General features: G+C 44.7%; 1 protein-coding gene across 1 annotated transcript in view; it reads right to left on the bottom strand.

The window, feature by feature from the left end:
• Positions 1 to 10393: 10393 nt before the first annotated feature.
• The window catches only part of LOC138743567 (rootletin-like), a 63878-nt gene continuing 54921 nt past the window's right edge, over positions 10394 to 19350 (bottom strand). The window contains exons 4-6 of the mRNA XM_069899071.1: positions 18485 to 18499; positions 11653 to 11796; positions 10394 to 10546 (exon numbers count right to left, since the gene is read on the bottom strand). Of these exons, the coding sequence (XP_069755172.1) occupies positions 10484 to 10546; positions 11653 to 11796; positions 18485 to 18499 (222 nt within the window). The 3' untranslated portion in view covers positions 10394 to 10483. The remainder of the gene's footprint in view (positions 10547 to 11652; positions 11797 to 18484; positions 18500 to 19350) is intronic.

Below are 19350 nucleotides of genomic sequence, written 5' to 3'. Positions count from 1 at the left end.
CCTCGTTTCCAGGGTGGAGACTAAAGGATTTGGGACCGTGCAACATATGAAGGCTCGGTACCTGAAGTCACAAAATGAGGTCCTAGCGAGGCATCGACTCGCTCTATGTCAGCAATGATCTGGAGAGACAATCGATGACTATCTGCTTGACCTGTGGACTCTAGCCAAGTGAGGAAGAGCAGATCCGGGAAACCCTAGCTGCGGGGGTCCGCTCGAGATATGTGAGGCAGCAACTACTTGGGTCGGGTAAGAAAGATTTGGCCAACCACATTGAACTGGCTAAGTCCCTTGAACAGGCCCAGCTCGAGACCGACAACCTTGAAGCTAACGACAACACTCTCCCCCGCAAACCCTTCCCAGGACCGGCACCAACCCCCACTACCCCTGCCCTAATGGCAGCCACCTCCCATGCTAGGGAGGACTTCCGCACTAGAAAGCGCTCCTTCTGCAGTAGAAGCCAGTATCCTCACTCTCGATGCCCAGCTAAGGACTCTATCTGTTCCAGCTGCGGTAAGAGGGGAGACTGGGAGAGGGTCTGCTGTGCGAAAGGAACACCAGGAAAATCCACAGCCTGCACTGCTCCTGACTCCGACTCCAAGCCATCACCCTCAGCCCCAAAATCACCAGAGCCTACCTGCTGCGTTAATCACCGAAGGAGGGTGGAAATTGGAAAATGGTGCGCAAAGTCTTGGCGGCCATCTTGCCACGATTTGAATTTAGTGGCAACATCATCAGAGGAGGAAGAGGGGTGGCCATCTTGCCACACCAAGAAGTCGAAGCCATCTTGCTTGATGGTGCATCAGGAAGGAGGGGGATGCTCGAGCGAGGAGGGGTATGGGGTCTCCGAGGTCCTAGCATCGATGATTATGGACCAAGACAGACCACATCAACACAGCATCTCTATGGTGACTGTCAAGGTAAACGAACACTCAACTCGATGCTTAATTGACACTGGCTCTACAGAAGGTTTCATAGACTCACAGACCGTTTGGGAATACAAACTTACCATATATTTCTAGCATCTCATTCACACTCTACTTGTATGCAAGAACATTGTCCTGTACATTTGTCTTTTGAAGCGGGGATGGGGGGGAATTTTATAAACTTTGGTTGTATGTGCTTAACGATTTATGTGCTTCAGTTCTGTTGGGTCTTGACCTTGTGCCACCTTAAAAGTGTGACTTGGAGTAGTCCGGTCCCCTCCCTCCCATAATGGCTCGGAACTTAGGGCCATTAAAATCGGAGCCCACATGCAGCTGATCCACACTTAATATCACCGCCCCCGCCCCCATCCCGCTTCCCAAACCTGTCTCCAGATTGCAAGCCAATTGTTATGAAGAGCAGGCGGTACTTTACTGCTGATCGGGAGTTTATAAAGTCAGATACTCAATGCCTGCTTGAGGAGAAAATCATTGAACCCAGCACAAGCCCGTGGAGAGCCCAAATGGTGGTAGTAAAAGGGGAAAATAAGTCCAGGCTAGTAATTGACAATAGCCAAACAATTAAACATTTCACACTCCTGGATATATACCCCCTCCCTCGAATTTTGGACATGATGAATGATATTGCACAGTATTGGGTCTATTCGACCATCGACCTGAAGGCTGCCTATCACCAGCTGCCAATCCATTCCGAGGACCGTCCCTTTACCGCTTTTGAGTCAAACGGCCATCTCTATCAATTCCGGAGGGTCCTTTTCGGTATTACCAATTGGGTTTCCATCTTCCAGAAGCAGATGGACAGGATGGTGGATGAGTACAGGTTGAAGACTACCTTCCCTTACCTCGATAACATTACCATCTGTGGCCATACCTTGGAGGATCATGATGCCAACCTTCAGAGGTTTCTCCATGCCACGAAAGCCCTGACCCTCACATAATCCCAGCAAGTGCATGTTCAGGACTAAACGACTGGCTATCCTTGACTATGTGGTGGAGAATGGTATTATTGGCCCTAAGCCCAATAGGATGAGACCGCTGTTGAGATCCCATTTCCAAGGACCATGAAAGCCTTGAGGAGATGCCTAGGGTTTTCTCATATTATGCCCAGTGGGTCCCTCAGTAAGCTGATAAGGTTTTCCCCCTCTTAAAATCTACTACCTTTCCCCTCTCAGCTGAAGCCCAAATGACTTTTACCTATGTCCAAAGCCAATTGCAAAAGCCACCAAGCACATGGTGGACGAGAATGTACCTTTCCAAGTGGAAAGTGATGCTTCAGAAGTGGCCCTGGCCGCTACCCTTAACCAAGCAGGCAGGCTGGTTGCATTTTTCTCCCATGAGCTCTGGAATTCCTCTGTGGAGAAAGAGGCTCAAGCCAATGTGGAGGCCATCAGGTACTGGAGACACTATCTGGCTGGTAGGAAATCAGAGCCCACATGCAACCTCCCCACACTTAATATCACCCCACCCCCATCCCACTTCCCAAACCTGTCTCCAGATTGCTAGCCGATTGATATGAAGAGCAGGTGGTACTTTACTGCTGATCGGGAGTTCATAAAATCAATGCCCAGCGCTCTGTCGCATTTATGTTCAATAACATCAAGAAGGGTAAAATTAAAAATGACAAAATTCCTAGGTGGAGGATTGAGCTCTCCAATGACAATTATGACATCACCTATCAGCTAGGTGCCCTTATCCAGAGGAAGCTGTGCCTCTGCCCACACCGGTCAACCAAGGGCTCTACATAATGAGCACTGCCATCCAGGGGTTACCCGCATGGCTCACTTTGTCAAGGCACGTAATCCGCCCTACTCAATGGAGATATCAGGGAAATGACCAGGTCCCTCCAGGTCTGCATGGAGTGCAAGCCGCACTTCTACCGCCCCACTAAGGTGCACCTGATAAAGTCATCCCGGCCCTTCGAATGGCTTAGTGTCAATTTAAAGGGACGTCTCCACTCCACGAACTGGAATACGTTTTTTCTCTCCATCATTGATGAGTACTCCCACTTCCCGTTCACTATCCCATGTCCAGATACTTCCACCTCATCAGTAATCAAGGCTCTAGATTCTATTTTCACCCTGTTTGGGTATCTTGGCTATATCCATAGCAACCAGGGCTTATAATGTATGAGCGAGGAGCTACATCAATTCCAGCAGGGCTACTAGCTACAACCCCCGAGGGAACGTTCAGGTTGAAAAAGAAAACACCACGGTCTGGAAAGCTGTCAAATTGGCCCGCAAGTCAAGAGGCCTCCAAAACTCACACTGGCAGGATATCCTGCCCATGGCCGCCACTCCATTCGGTCACTACTCTGTACAGTGACCAATGCAACTCTTCACGAGCTTTTCCATAATCTTGAATTGAGATGGGCATTGGAAACCATACTCCCAACCTGGCTCACCACACCAGGTCCGGTCCTTCTAAGAAAGAATGTGAGGAGAAGCAAAACCGACGCTCTGGTGGAGAGGGTGAGACAACTCTATGCCAACCCCATGCATGCCTACATGGAGTACCTGGATGGCAGGGAAGGTATCGTCTCAATCAGGGACCTGGCACCTGCCTGAACAGAGAACCTGTTGCCTCAGGTGACCCACTAACTCCAGAACTCTTTCTCACCAGCTCCAGGGCCTCAGGGGATTTGGTTCAGGAGGAAGAATCCTCTGTCGTAGAACCGGAGACTCTACAGCCCACTGTACCTTCCCTACAAGGGGACCAGGAGACTGAAGGAGCCCAAAGCCCACTGATGCTGAGGCACTCCTTCAGGATTTCCAGACCACCGGATCATTTAAACCAGTAAATAATTGTATATATTTTGATTTTTTTTTTCTCTCTTGTATCTGTGTTCTCTGTTTTCATCCACAGGCCCTATTTCTGCAGGAAGGGTGAATGCAGTGAACTGAGATTCACTGGTGGTATATTATACTGATGGCTGGCTCCTTCCCCAGGCTCCACCCCCATCTACCCATATATAAACCAGGTTTCCTATCTAAATCATGAGCCCTACTGAAGATCATTGTAAGACCCTATCATTTAATAAAAGCGTGTGTTCTCCCTCCAGCTGTGAGAGCTTTTATTTGCGCTACACCAGCAGAAAGTGACTCCTGGCTCAGCCGTTCCCCCCCCCCCATCCAGAGGATGCTGCAGCCTTCCGCCACGCTGCCGACTGAGGTTTCCGACCACTACCATGCCACGGATGGCAGTGAGAGCCCTCCAGCCAATTTCTCAGGGAAACTCCCCTCAGTCTACAGTTCCTCAGAGCCTTGGCACTGGGATCTGCTATACCCTGCACTTCCGGCTGACATGCCCACCCTGTTTGTCCAAGCCACCGCTCTAGACCCTCAGACTACCTCCTCGACTCTTCGCTGTTCTTCCGGCCTGACCTATATTTAGCGATTTGTGAGAGATAAATCGGGTGTGTAGTTTTTGGCTGTGATATTTGGAACATCAATATTAATTGCATTTTGTTGACTCATCATTGAAAAATCCATCATATTGACAATCACTACTGAAATCCAGATCTTCAGTTCAACCTAATTAATCCTATTAATACTTAGTTTTTATATCAAACCTACACTTCAGAGCTGCCATTAGTTCCACAGTCAATCTGTGGATGGTGTTGGCTACCTAGCACAATTACACACGATTCCAATCTCCCACCTTCCACCTATCTCGCTACCACTGGCAGCCAATGAAGTGAATAGTACTGATGCATTCAAGAAGGATCTCAACAAACATACTGATGGAGAAGGGTATAAAATATATGATGAAAGAGTTTGGTAGAAAGCTGATGGAACTACATTGGAGCATCCATCGCTGGCATGGACTAATTTAACCCAAAGGCTTGTTTCTGTGTTATATCTATTAGATGTGAAAATCTCCTCATTATTTAAGGAATATATAGTTTTTGTAACAATGTTTAGTGTAAGGTACAAAGGTAGTCTGATTGAAACAAAAGCAGGAAATACTGAACTGTCTGGAATGTCACAGGACTAAACCTAGGTCCAGACCCAAGGCACTCAGGCTTGACTTGGGATAGTGCAGGCCTGCACCAAGGACTAAGTCTGGGATAGCCAAAATCTGAACTGAGGATGGTTAGAACTAAGCTTAGTCCAAATCGAATCACTACATTTTTTATTTTAATTTTTTTCAAAAATTTAGAGTTACAGCACAGTAACAGGCCCTTCCAGCCCACAGGTCCGTGCCCCCCAAATACACCAATTAACCCACAAACCCTCTACATTTTTGGAGGGTGGGTGGAAACCAGAACACCCAGAGGAAACACATACAGGTCACGGTGAGACCGTACAAACAGACAGCGTTGGATTCAATCCCGGGTCACTGGTACTGTAATAGCTGTGATAATGAAAATGTTACAAAAGGTGCACAGATGTGGAAATCTGAAATCAAAGCTAAAAATGATGTTGGAAAGATTCACCCAACGTTTCAGCTCCGAGACCCTTCATCTGGAATTGAGGCTCGATTGCTTGACAGATCAGAGAAATCTTTGGTAATGAATCAGCATTACACTGAACATGTCCACATTGTGCTCCCAGCACCCTTCCTTATTTGTAATTTGTTCTCCAACGAAATTCATCATGATCTGGTGACCATTTTGTATCTTCAATATTCATTCATCTGACATTGACATCTACGGTGCCATGCCTCAGTTTCGAAGTTTTCTTTAACAGCACCAAATCCACAGCCTCTCTCACCCAATGGAACAAGGGCATCAGCTAATGCAGACCTTCAGTCCACCTGAAGCTCAAGTCTCTCATTCAGTTCAAGCCATGACGCTTTCTGCAAATCTGCCTTTGGTGCCATTTTCTGCTGCCTTCTGTGAGGGATTGTCCATCAACAAATTGTTTTAGCGTTGAGATTTTTGTGTGTGATGTCGAATTGAGATTGGGTGCAGAAATTAAGGAAGAATTCCATTGTGCCCAAGTACAATGGAAATGGGATTTGGTTGAAATTGCGAAGACTATAAAGTGGTGTGGTGAGATAATGAGAGATGCCAATTGAAACATCACAAGATAAAATAGAAAAGCGAGAGATAGGAAGAATCATGCAACATGATCAATGAAAGATGAATTATCTTGTGGAGCAGTCACAATAGGAACTGATTGGAGTGGGCAGTTTAACAAGATGCAATAAATAAAGAGCGATTTTCTTGGAATAATGGAGACAGGTAAGCGGGATTTTGTTTAGTCAAAAACAGATTGGTTTGTTGAACTGTGGATGTTGTCACCATCCAACTGCCCCTACTTTCTTACCAACAGTCTTAAAGCAGTATGTTTGTTCCAGTATATCATGTTACACACATTTTGCCATTGAATCCAATTTGCTTATTTTGTAATGTAGATTTCAGCCAATCTTTACTAATATTAGTTGGTACCCAATGCCCAGATAAATGAAAATTTGCCAGTATCTATCAGTTGCAGCTGTTAACACCTAATTTCTCTGCTGTTTCAATCTTCTTTAACTGTGGAATGGAAACTACTGATGTTTTGGAACTGCACTTGCCATGGGGACCCAGAAATGTTGGATTACATCCCCAATGAAACCAATTGAAGTGTATTGCTTCCATATATAAAATGTGGTTGCCATCAATGCAATCTCCTGCAGATGACAAGGTCTTACAAAAACATGTTCAACAGTGCATCAGGACGGGGGCAAGTATTTACAACAATATAAACTCTTCAAATTTGTGCTCTGCTCCCCATGGTTGGTTGGGGGAAGGGTGGTTTAGCAGGTTAACTTGAAATTAATGCAGAAGATTGAGGGCTTGTTGCATTTCGCTGGTTTTCAATCCACAACTAGTTGTTGTATCAACAGTGAGAACTTCAGAGCAGCAAAGGTTTGGCAAGAGGAATTTCTGGCTTCATACATAAGCTTCCCAAAAAACAAGGAACCTTTCATTCTCGGAATTCTCGGAGTGAATTGAGCCAATGTTGTAATCATGCCTTCCCTTGGGCACATGGGATTGACAGCTGTGGCAAGGGCTTGCTGTATGCAGTTGAAATCGTGCAGCGCTCTGCGTTCACCACTCTCACAACAGCTGTGTATGAGCACAGCAGCAAAGCAAGAAGCTGGTTCAATATGGGATTTTTTGCTTTTTAATTTGTGAAAGCTTTCCCTGCATCCAAATTTAGAGCAGTATATTTCTTCTGTAAGTGACCATATGAGGTTCCCTCTGTAGTTTGGTGGGTGGACTGAACACCAAATTCTGGGCAGTGCTAAGCTCAGCTGAAGCATTCACAATTGGTGGGGTAAGAACAGACAAGATTGGGGTGACAATCGTGATTGCTCTGCAGTGACCCTTGCTTAAAAATGTCAGGTGAGGAGGGGTCAGGCTTACTTGCGATTCTCACCCATGGGCTAAGCAGACAGCTGATACTTACCAGGCTGCTACATGTCATGTGCATTTTGCACAGCTGTAAAGCAACTGGAAAATGAGACATTGATATTTTCTTTCCTGCATAATTGATCATTGCCATAAACTTAAAATCATTACATGATTTATGGAACTTTAAAAAACACAGCGTTCACAGAAGCAGCCAACAGTTTATTTTTTTAATAGTCAATGCAGAAGCAACTGATCGGTTGCTTTCACTGGAGGGAAGCACTGTTAGATGTCCCATAAAAGGAAAAGGTTCCATTATTGCCACATAATATTACCTTTAGAATGCAATATGAGGATCATTGGAAAAAGATAATTGGGGGAGTTGAGGTCAATTTATTTATGATAAGGTATGCATGCCAGAATGGGTGTGGAAGCAGATGCAGTGCAACATTTTAAAAGTTGGATGAATACCTTGGTCAACTTCAGAGTTCTGGCTAATCAACATGCTGCTAGCTGAGGTGAGCTAATCATTACACGTAGGCTCCGTTAATTGAGTAAGCGCAGTCCATATATTGAGAATATTGTAGACAGAATAACTCCGACACATCTGATTAAATCCACATTACAACCAGTTTTTTTTATTAGTGAAACATTATTTATAATCACTTGGCCAAATTATAAAAGATTTTACATAAATTCATATTAAATTTGATTCACTTGCTAGAATTATGGTGTGGTACATGTTTTAAGTCATATTTGATTAAATAGTCAAACACAGTAGTAGATCAAGATATAAAACACAAATCCGGACCCTGAAAGGTCGCTACTCAGCACGTCTGACAGACCACACCAATCCAACTAATTAAGAGGGTACAAAACAATCACACTAGAAGACAATGAAAATGAATGAAAGCTTGCCATTTAAAAAATTTTCTCAATGGATGAGCTGATTTTATAATTTATTGTGGGAGGAAGCAGCTGACAGGTTGACCATGTACGATAAAACCTCGTTCGAACTCGATAGTTGGGGTCCAAGATTTCATACCGCGTTACAGCCGAGTCATGGAACAGATGCATATATGTTTTGATTCAGGAAGCAGGAAAACCGAATACTGTGACTCAAACCCTATAATAAGACCTTTAAACTCCACATATTAACAAACACATCTTGTAAATGAGTCATGAGAGTCCGTTTTTGAGTTTGTGGCTGTTAGTCACTGTTAGCCTGACATCCTAAAATCAATGTTTGGGGTCCACAGACACCTGTGCTTATAAGTAATTCCGCGGATTAACGAATCGCGTTCTAACGAGGTTTCACTGTGTATATGACACTTGATAAAAAAGTGGATTTTTTTTACCTCAACCAATATCCATCCCCATCTTGTTAAGCAGAGCTCCTTCTCGGGAGATCATGCAGCAAGATAAAGCAATGAACTGATAGTTTGGCAGGTTATTGGGGCAAAACCAGCCTTCCAATTCATCAAGGAAGTCCTGGAGGATGGCCTAGTGGGGCCTTGATGGAGCACTGGCATCATCAGTAGTTCGTTGGCACAAGGACTGATTCCATGAAGGGTAAGGTTGGAAAGAGTAGGAAAAATGACGAAATACATTTAGACATCACAATCAGGCAAAAGCAGACCTGGACTTCTTAAAAAAGCTGCATGTTCCAGGAGGAAATAAAGATACAGCAAGGCAGAGGTAGATGGTGGTGGCAATTAAATGCAGCACAATGACCAAGCAGGAAGGAAAGAAAAGAGCTTGTGCCCTTTGCAATAGAGAGGCCTGCTCATTGGGTGGGGGTTTCTCTTAGATGTGTTTTAAACTTCCTGGAGTGTGCACTGCTTTTGTCCAGACTGAAGAACCAATCCAATGCCATTGGTGACAGCAATTCATTTTTCCCTGCATCCTACCAAGGTGTAAGCTTCTGATTCATCACCCACTTTGCACTGGTTATTCTCAAGCTTGGGATATATTTTGCCATCTGGAGTTGCTTGAATGCTGGCTCATGCTGTGCTATTTCAGGAAGGGGAGGACAGGGACGATCAGAAGAATGGCTACCTGATGTAGTGGCCCCAAAACTATTATCCAGCTGTGGGAATCAGCTGAAGTTTCTTCTCCAATCCAATGCCTACGTCAATTTCCACCTGATGGCAGCAATGTCAACGCATGCTGTGGACCAATCCTGAGATCCTCCGGTGTGCCCAACCTTACAGTTATCCTGCTTCTACCAATGCTAGGTTATCCAAGTGTCAAAGAGCAGAAGCATTTGTGATTGTTCAGTCACCAAGTCAGGCTAATGTGTTTCCCTTAGATGGTCTCATTACAGATTTCATGTTTCCAGGCTGGCCAACCATTGATCTCTGACATGAGAATCCAGGGCGTCAGCTAAAAGCACATGGGGAATTGCTCTTTTATCACCATGGATTCAATAGAACCCATGCCGCTTGATCTGATCTAATGTCAGAACAATGAAGCTGTTCTGGACCACATGGAGAAGCTCTCATTTTTGAAACAGGAAGAGCAAGGAAGGAAGCAGAAGCCATATTTCGGGATGTGACTTATGTATATCCTTTGGAATTCTGGTCTCTGAATGTCAAGCGTACATCTAGGGATAATCAAGTGAGCGAACTGGACAAGAGAGAACATTTGCCATTTGGGAAATGCCATGTTAATAATGTAAACAGCCTCTGTTGAGACAGAGGCTGAGGTCAGTGGTTGTTGGGAAGGATTCAGATAGATTCCCCAGTCTTTTAACAGTATGGGAATTAGATGTGAGGATCAGGAATGTCTACTGACGTTGTGGGGTTGGAATACCTGTTTGTAGCTGTAGGCCACAAGCCAAATCAAATGGAAAGTGCCAGCAGGACCTTATGACCAATGCCAGTACCTCAGTATAAGGAATATCCTATGTGTGTGTGTGTGTGTGTGTGTGTGTGTGTGTGTGTGTGTGTGTGTGTGTGTGTGTGTGTGTGTGTGTGTGTGTGTGTGTGTGTGTGTGTGTGTGTGTGTGTGTGTGTGTGTGTGTGTGAATGATCTATAGTTCAAACACCAAGTTTATCCAGCTGATGTTTTCATGGAGGATCATGTAAAGATGGTCATTCAGTTGCTCATTCATTAATTTTATGCCCTTGCCTTGATTAGTTAAACTTATTCCTCAGCTTCCTATTGGACACGAGTGAGACTGATTCGGTGCCCAGCTACTTTACGAGATAGAGGCTTGCCTTTTTTTCATCTCCCGATCCAACTGCTCCTGCAGGAGAGTCACCTAAACAAGTGGAACAAATAACCTCATGAGATGGTTCAATGCCATGCTCAAAAATACCTTTTGATCTTTTGTGAATCAAATGTGATCCTCTCTTCTTGATTAAACAATTGGTAAAACGCAAAGTTAGAGCATCTTTTGATAACTTAAGACTTCAATATCTGACTGCTGAGCCCAAACAGAACCCTTCCACCTGACCGGATTAAACCACGTTTTAAAACTCAAACCGGCTCTGCCAGATCTTTTTTCATGAAACTTTGTTTCTTTCCATCTGGCCAATGGCTCTTGCATGAATTTCCAGATTCCCACCCCCCCCCCCCCCCACCACCCCTGCAAATACTGCCTTAAATACTTGGTGCTATCTTCTAACTTTCACGTAACCACACGGGACAAGCTGCAGAACTTGTGACCTTTGTGTCACGATCACATGCATATATATTGATAGTGCGAAATGGACAGCAATCAAAAATAGTCCTTTTTGATAATTCCCAAACCTCCTTCCCAGCCAAGGGTTGCCATTGCCAACTGTAGTGGCAAATCATCACATGTCTCAGGAGGAGGTTAAATGCTTCTATATTGGCAGAAGATTTCAGTGCAAAGACTGCCAATTCCTGGAATAGTAAAATTAAATATTTAACTGTGCTGGTACAATGGTCGAACAGGAAAGAAGGTAGCAGATATATTTTCAGAAACACAGTTCAATTGAGACTTTAGCATTGGAGGAATCCACTTGACCTGTCTCATCTATTTGCATTCCCACCATTTCTTCACCCTTCCCTGAAACAATTCTATTTTCTGAGAGTTGCTTTTGAATGCTTCAGGGATAATCCGATACATTTTTGGCCTACGGTATTACAAAGCAGTCTGCATTTCAATTAGATTCTAATCATATCATGAATTTCTTATCTAAGATCTCAGCCTCCTTTCAGTATATTTGTCAACGAGAAATTTCTGTCTGTCTTATCTCGCCTGCTCCTGTCACAATCTTTAATGTGTCTCTAATTTCTCACTGGTCGGATGTTGAAGATAATCTTCTGTCAATCATTATCCTTGGTAGACAGTGCAAACCATGCATATGAAACAGGCACCTGTTCTTCGAGTTCTTTCACACGCTGCCTGTGGGCTTGTTCCTTAGCCTCCAAGATCCTTTCGGCTTGTTGGTTAGCATTCCGTAGGCGCTGAGTTTCCTTCTCCAGCTGCTGATGGTGGCGGGTAGTCAGCTCAATTAGTCTCTGGCTGTGGCTCCATTCCATCTCAGTTGTCAGCTCCTCTGAAAAGGAAGCCCGATAGATGATAAAAAGCACCGAGGGCTCAATCTTCTGTTCAAAGTTCAGATTGCTTGTACATTCATGACATTGCATACAGCCCTGAGATTTTTTTTCCCCCTGCGGGCCAGGCAGAATTTCTCCTGTAAACTGTACTCAAGAAGAAATATGTGCATACTAAAGTGAGAAATGTAAGCAAAAAACTGTTCAAATACATTAAAAAATCAATAATAAATATAATGCAAAGTAAGAGTCCTTAAATGAGTGTGTTGTTTTGGAATCTGATGGTGGAGAGGTAGCAGCTGTTCCTAAACCTGGTGGCAGTAATCCTGTGGCACCTCTACCTCTTTCCTGATGGCAAAAGAGGTGTGGATCCTTATTACTGCTGCCCTCCAACAGCAGCGTTCCATGTTAATATTCTCAATCGTCGGGAGGATTTTGCCTATGATATACTGGGCTGTGATCACTAACTTTTGCAGGGCATTCCTCTCAGACGTGTTGGTGCCCCATACCAGGCTGTGATGCAGCCAGTCAGCACACTTTCTACCACACCTCTGTAGAAGTTTGCTGAAGTTTCCAATGACATACCGGCTGGCAGGGTTGGTGTCGTGGTTAGCGCAACATTGTTACAGTGCCAGCGATCTGGACCGGGGTTTGAATCCCATGCTGCATTAACAATAACTTCTCACTCAGTGCCACCAAGACCAAGGAGCAGATTGTTGACTCTAGGAAAGGAAAACGAGATATGTATGATCTGGCAATCGCTTGGGGATTATGGGTGGAGAGGGTGACTTGATTTAAATTCCTGGGAATCACTATCTTGGAGATGTTTCCTGGACCTGACACACTAATGTTATCATGAAGGTACCTCTACTTCCTCAGGAGTTTGCAGAGGTTCGGTATTAACAGGCCCTTTCGGCCCATGGGCCCATGGCACCCAATTACACCCAACTGACCTACAACCACTGGTACATTTTTGAATGGTGGGATGAAACCGAAGTCCCCGGGGAAAACCCATGTAGATACGGGGAGAACATACAAATCCCTTGCAGACAGCATGGGATTCGTGTACAATCCAGTGATCATTTGGGGATCAGAGGTGGAGAGGGTGACCAAATTTAAACTCCTGCGAGTCACTATCTCGGAGAACTTTTCTTGGACCCAACACACCGATGCCATGATAAAGGGATCACGTAGGTGCCTCTACTTCAGTTTCAGTACTTTTTGGAGGTTCAGTATTAAATTTAAATTTAGATATTGTGAGAGATGAGAAAAACTGATATTGCAATATGAACATGAAGAAATGAAGAAAATAAAATTGATACATAAGTAAATGAATGAAGCCAGTGCAAACAACATGAGACATGGATATTAGAAGGCAGGAAGCTGATACTGTCTGAGTAAGATAAAAATCTCCTAGAGCAGCAAGTTCACTAACTGAAGGAGATAAGGACAGACAATTGATGATAGAAGTAGAGTTAGTCTGAACGAGATAAGGGTCTCCAAGTCCCAGATAGAATTAGCAAGGCTTGCATAAATAATTAGAAAACCTTAGACAGTATTAGTCAGTTCTACATATATAATTAGTAAGCCATACACAGATTTATCAAGTTATGCATATTTAATTAGTGAACCCTAGACAGGATTAGCGAACTCTGCATATGAAGGGACTGTAGCTCTGAGAGTTGGAAAGGTGTGAATGGGGACAAGGGCAAGGTTATGAATAAGGACAATGGGGATAATGACATGAGAAGACACCGACAGGATACCCCCTGGTCCTCCAAGTGCACAGAAACAGCACGTAGGCAGGATTTCCTAATGCCAAACCTCTCCAGCAGGAGGCAGAAGAATGTAAGGGGGGGGGGGGGGGTTATTCCTATACTGAGATAAACTGTATAAAAGTTGGGTGAGCCCCAGTGTATGTGTGTATTCCCAGGGTAAGGGGAAGCACCCAACTTTGCATTGTTCTATAATAAATGTTCTTTGTCTCGAGCAATTTCTTTAAAGGTAATTCTGTTTCTAACAATATCTTTGGCTTGGCTTCGCGGACGAAGATTTATGGAGGGGGTAAATGTCCACGTCAGCTGCAGGCTCGTTTGTGGCTGACAAGTCCGATGCGGTAAGAGGCCCTTTCGCCCCACGAGCCCGTGCTGCTCAATTACACCCAATTGACCTGCAACTCCTAGTATGTTTTTGAACAGACTCTTTATAGACAGCGTGGGATTCAAACCCCGGTCCTGATCGCTGGTACTGCGAGTTGCAATAATCGCTACACCAACCGTGCCACCTGGTATGTCACTGGAAACTTTAGTAAACTTCTACACCATAGTGGGACATGTGTTGACCGGCTGCGTCATGGCCTGGTACAGGTCACCCATACCCCTGCGCGGAAAAATGTTAATGATCACAGCCCAGGATATTCAGCCAAGTTTTCAATCTACTACCTGACCTGCAGTCTGAGTGCGATAGTTTCAGCTTGGTGGAGGAAGAACCCTATTGCTCACTCGTGTCTCTCTCCTTTGCCTTCCCTCCAGAACCCACCACCCCACCAACATTGTGGACTGCTGTGAGAAAAGGGTAGTATTTTCCTGGGAAGTCCCAGGGACTGCAACAGGTATATGAATGGAACAGCTGGTGCATCCAAAAATTTTGTTTGCCATTTCTCTCCATGAATTTCCCAACTAATTCTTCTCAATATTATTCAAGCCTCAGGGGCCCCGACACAAAATTCCCACCTCATCCACCCCTCTGAGCAGGCTGTGCACTTGAGGTAACCAAGTGAAGGTTCTGAAGGATCTCAATGGGTCAGGCAGCATCCATGGAAGGCAACAGATAGTCAATGTATCAGGCTGTAACCCTTCGTCAGGATTTGCAAGCAATGGGCAGATGCCCAATTAAAGAGGAGGCAGCAGGAAGGGGAAGAGTACAGGTAAATGCAATGGAAGTGGGGAAAGATGGAAAGAATCTGGTGGTCATTGGACGAAGAGGCAGAGGGCTGGTACATGTGACAGACGGCTAGAGAGGGTGAGGGAGGAAAGGGAAGCTAAGGCTATGGAGGAATGGGTCAAAAGGACTGAGATGGGGGGAGGGGTGTTGAGTAAACAAGGGATAACGTCATCAGAAATTGGAGGTTAATGTTGATGCAGTCAGGCTGGAGGCTGCCAAAATACTAAAGATGGCACCTTTCAGTTGTGACAGAAAATAGATATGTTTTTGGGAGATAAATTGGGGGAACGGCTTTTAGTGTAGATCACATACAAACACTTTAAAACAGATCATATTTAAAGCTCTGCTCATGCTAGACATGTTGGGGCCAACAGTCTTTGCAAAAGCTTTAGAGAGTGCCCAGGTGACTTCACTAATGGATTGTCGTTTACAAAAAGGCAACAGATGAAAGAGCTTGTCGGAGCCACAGACAATCTGGAGGGGAACTTGCTGTTCTAAGAGGGTCATGTGGTTTTGCAAGCAGAGAGAGTCAAGCAGGCTTTTTCTCTGTGTGTGTGAGAGAGAGACACACATGCACAGAAATCAGTTCTGCAGTTTTACAGTCAGCAGCAGCAACTGGGACTGGAACAGGACAAGCTGGCAAGCTTGTGGAAAACCCCATATGGAAGACGGGTTGTGAGTGCTTAGTTCAGGCTGGTCAAAGTCCTTGTGGTTCATGCAAGAGGAGAGGACCGGCTGTCTAATGTTTCACTTTGAACAAGTGAAATAAAAAGGCTCTCTGTGGTGACCTGAAAGAAAAAGATTATCATCTGGAGACCCGGAGAGGGCAAGTTTCTTCGGCAAGACACTGAAGTGACTAATGGAAGTAAATCAGTTGTGGGTGTCCTGGAACAACAAATCTCTCTCTGAAAACTGAAAAGGATCTTCCTGAGCGGTAACCATTTACCTTTCAAGCACCAAAGCCTAGTGAACTTTATAAATGTTAAATCCTGTGTACAGTATAAGAATTGCCTGCAACCAGTGAACTTGGGGGAGTGTGAAGTGAGATTGGATTGTGAACCAACAAACTTTTCTGAACTTACACACACTTTACATACACGTGCGCTTAGAATTAGAAGGGGGTTAAGTTAGTTGTTAGTTAAGTTAGTTAAATCAATAGTGATAAGTTAAAGTTTGATTCTGTTTTCATGTTTAAAGATAATTGAAAGCAACTTTTGTTTAAGTAACCATTTGTCTTGGTGAATATCTATTGCTGCTGGGTTTTGGGGTCCTCTGTGCTCGTAACTCAGCAGCAACTCTTTGCGTGCAGCTCTGACGGGAATTATCAAACACTCCCAATCAGAACTACTAAAATACAACCAAAGAACCCAAACCACTAAATTAGACTTGCTCGTTAACAAGGCTGTCCTAAGATCGCTGGCAGACCTCAGAATCAGAAGAAACGCAAGTCTCCGTCAGAACGTGAGACCTTTAAACTGCTGGTGCTCAAGCAAGTTCAGCGCCGTGGGAGTTTTAAACAACAAGCGATCTTGTCATTTAAACTTTGTGGGAGTCGCAAACAGCAGATGCTCAGTACATTTAAACATTGCGGGAGATTTAAAGAGACAACGCCTGTTTCTTATAAACAAGATCTGATCATGTGGTTGTAGAGGGGGAGGGGCTACATGTTAAGCTCAGAGACTTCCAATCCATACCATTCTCCTGGCCAATGTACACTCCTTGGAGAACAAACTTCTAATTTTTTTTCTTATTTAATTAATAAGATCACATTTGAGCAGTTCAGCACCCAACCTGGGTAGGCCCAATGACCCCTGAGTCTTCTGCACAGGCCACTGCCAACATCACTCTCCCTCCCTCAGTTCCCTTCCTCCCCATCCCACTGCAACCCTTTCCTCCCTCCCAGTACCAGATGCTTACCACTTGAAGAACAAACCTGAGGAACTACAAGCCAGACTTCAACATCTGAGAGACATCAGGGAGTGCTGCATCATGTGCTTTACAGAAACTTGGTTAAACATGGACATTCTAGACATAGCACTGCAGCCAAGGGCTACACCCTCCATTGTAGTGACCGCATACCAGCATCAGGAAAAACCAAGGAGGCAGTGTTTGTGTTTTCATCAATTCATCGTGGTGCACAGACGTGACAGTTATGTCCCAGTCCTACTTCCCCCCAACCTGGAACATCTGGCAATCAAGTTCTGCCAATTCTACGTGCCAAGGGAGTTCACTGACATCTTCCTGGTTGCAATGTACATTCTGCCCCAGGCTAACATCAGGCTGGCACTGGAGGGACCGAGCACTGTGATAAACAGCCATGAGGCAGCACATCCGGATGGCTTCCCGATCATTGTAGGGGTCTTTAATCAGGCCAACCTGCCACATGTGAGACCAGGCGAGCCAATACATTCGACCTCTGCTCAACCACCATAAAGAACGCTTACACCATACCTCGACCATACACCAGTAAGTCTGATCACCTGGCTATAATTCCACAACCGCCAGATAAGCAGAGACTGAGGACCACAGAACCAGTAGTGAAGATGGCAAAAGTATGGTCAAGGGAGGTGGAGGAGCATCTGCAGGACTGCTTTGAATTGGTGGACTGGAACATATTCAAGAACTCATCTGCAGACTTGAATGGATAGGCAACAGGTGTCTCTGACTTTGTCAAGACTTGTGTGGACGCACGTACAGGGTGTTCCCAAAGCAGAAGCCCTGAATGAATCAAAGGATTCACAACCTGCTGAGGATGAGAACAAGGGTGTTTAGGGCTAGGGATCTAGATCTCTACAAGAAGACCAGGTACGTCCTGCGGAAGGTCATCTCTGAGGCAAAGTGGCAATTCCGGAGGATGCAAGAAACAAAGACAGAGACATGCCAGCTATGGAAGGGAGTACAGGACATTACAGCCTCAACACCATAGATGGCTGTTATGCTTCATTACCCAATGAGCTGAACATCATCTATGTCCGCTTTGAGAAGGTGAACCAAACAGTGCCTACTAGAATCTCTGCAAAGGCAGAGGACCCTGTGATATCATTCTCTGAGGATAATGTTAGAACATCATTCAAGAGGGTGTGAATGCTCACAAGGCATCAGTTCCTGACGCCAACCAACTAGCTGGAGTGTTTGCGGACATTTTTAACCACCCATTGCTGGAGTCAGACTATTGCCCAGACATATTAACTTCTACGTATTTTCTACAAAACAAAATGTTTTGAGAGGCTGGTCAAAGCCAGAATTAACACGTACGTAAGCAAAGATCTGGACCCACTGCAATTCGCCTATTGTCACAATCGCTCCACAATGAATGCAATATCGCAGGCTCTCCACTTAGCTCTGGGTCACCTTGAAACAGCAACTGATGCTCTTCATCGAGTACAGCTCAGCCTTCAATACCATTATTCCCTCAGCGCTGGTCGAGGCTACTAACTCTGGGCCTCTGTACCCCCACTCTGCAAATGGATACTTGACTTCCTCATCGGAAGACCAGTCAGTACGAATTGGAAACAACATGTCCTTCTCACTGATTAACAACACAGGCTCACCCCAAGGATGTGTGCTTAGCCCACTGCTCTTCTCATTATAAACCCACGACTGTGTAGCCAGGTACAATTCCAATGCTATCCACAAGTTTGCCGATGACATCACAGTTGTCGGCAGAATCTCAAACAGAAATGAGGAAGCGTACAGGAGGGAGATAGATCAGATTGTTGAATTGTGTAACAACAACCACCTTGCACTCAATGTTAGTAAAACCAAGTAGATGATTGTGGACTTCAAGAGGGAGTTGAGGTTCAAGACTCATCCTCATCGAAGGCTCAGTAGAGGTGGGGGGGTCAAGAACTTCAAATTTCTCGGTGTCAACATCTCCGAGGATCTGTCCTGCAGCTTCTATGTTGATGTAATCACGAAGTATGTCTGACAGTGGCTATACTTTGTGACATGTCTGAGGAGATTTGGTATGTCACTGAAGATTCTCGAAAACTTCTACAGGTGTTCCTTGGAGGGCATTCTGACTCGTTGCATCACTGTCTGGTATGGAGGCACCAAATCTCAGGACAAGAATAAACTCCAGAAGGTAGTTAACTCGTCCTGCGACATCACAGGCACTAGACTTCACTCCATCGAGGGCATCTACATGATCCGGTGTCTTAAAAAAGCAGCCTCTATCCTCAAAGATACCCATCATCCAGGCCATGCCCTCTTCACTCTGCTGCCATCAAGGTAAAAGGTACAGGAGCCTAAAGATGAGAACTCAACAGCACAAGGAGAGCTTCTTCCCCGCTGCTATCAGATACCATAGATACTGCCCTACCTTTCATGCACTATTAGTTTTATTTGATATATATATTAATGTTGTAAGATGGTTAGAATATGAATGTTTCCACAATGATGCTGCCAACAAAACTCTGAACTTCATGATGTGTTCAGGACATACATTCTGATTCTGAATCTGACATGGAGTAGAATGGCTGATCCTCCAGTTAAACTTACAGACACCTCCATATGGGAATGGGAAGAGCTTGCTGGGACTGATACACCAATACAAACAAAGGTAAGAGTTATAAAGAAAATAAATGAGAAAGAAAG

This window comes from Narcine bancroftii, chromosome 9 (assembly GCF_036971445.1).
Source record: "Narcine bancroftii isolate sNarBan1 chromosome 9, sNarBan1.hap1, whole genome shotgun sequence".
NCBI lineage: Eukaryota > Metazoa > Chordata > Chondrichthyes > Torpediniformes > Narcinidae > Narcine > Narcine bancroftii.
Note: the sequence above shows the minus strand (reverse complement) of the source record. Positions and strands in the feature narration are given on the sequence as shown.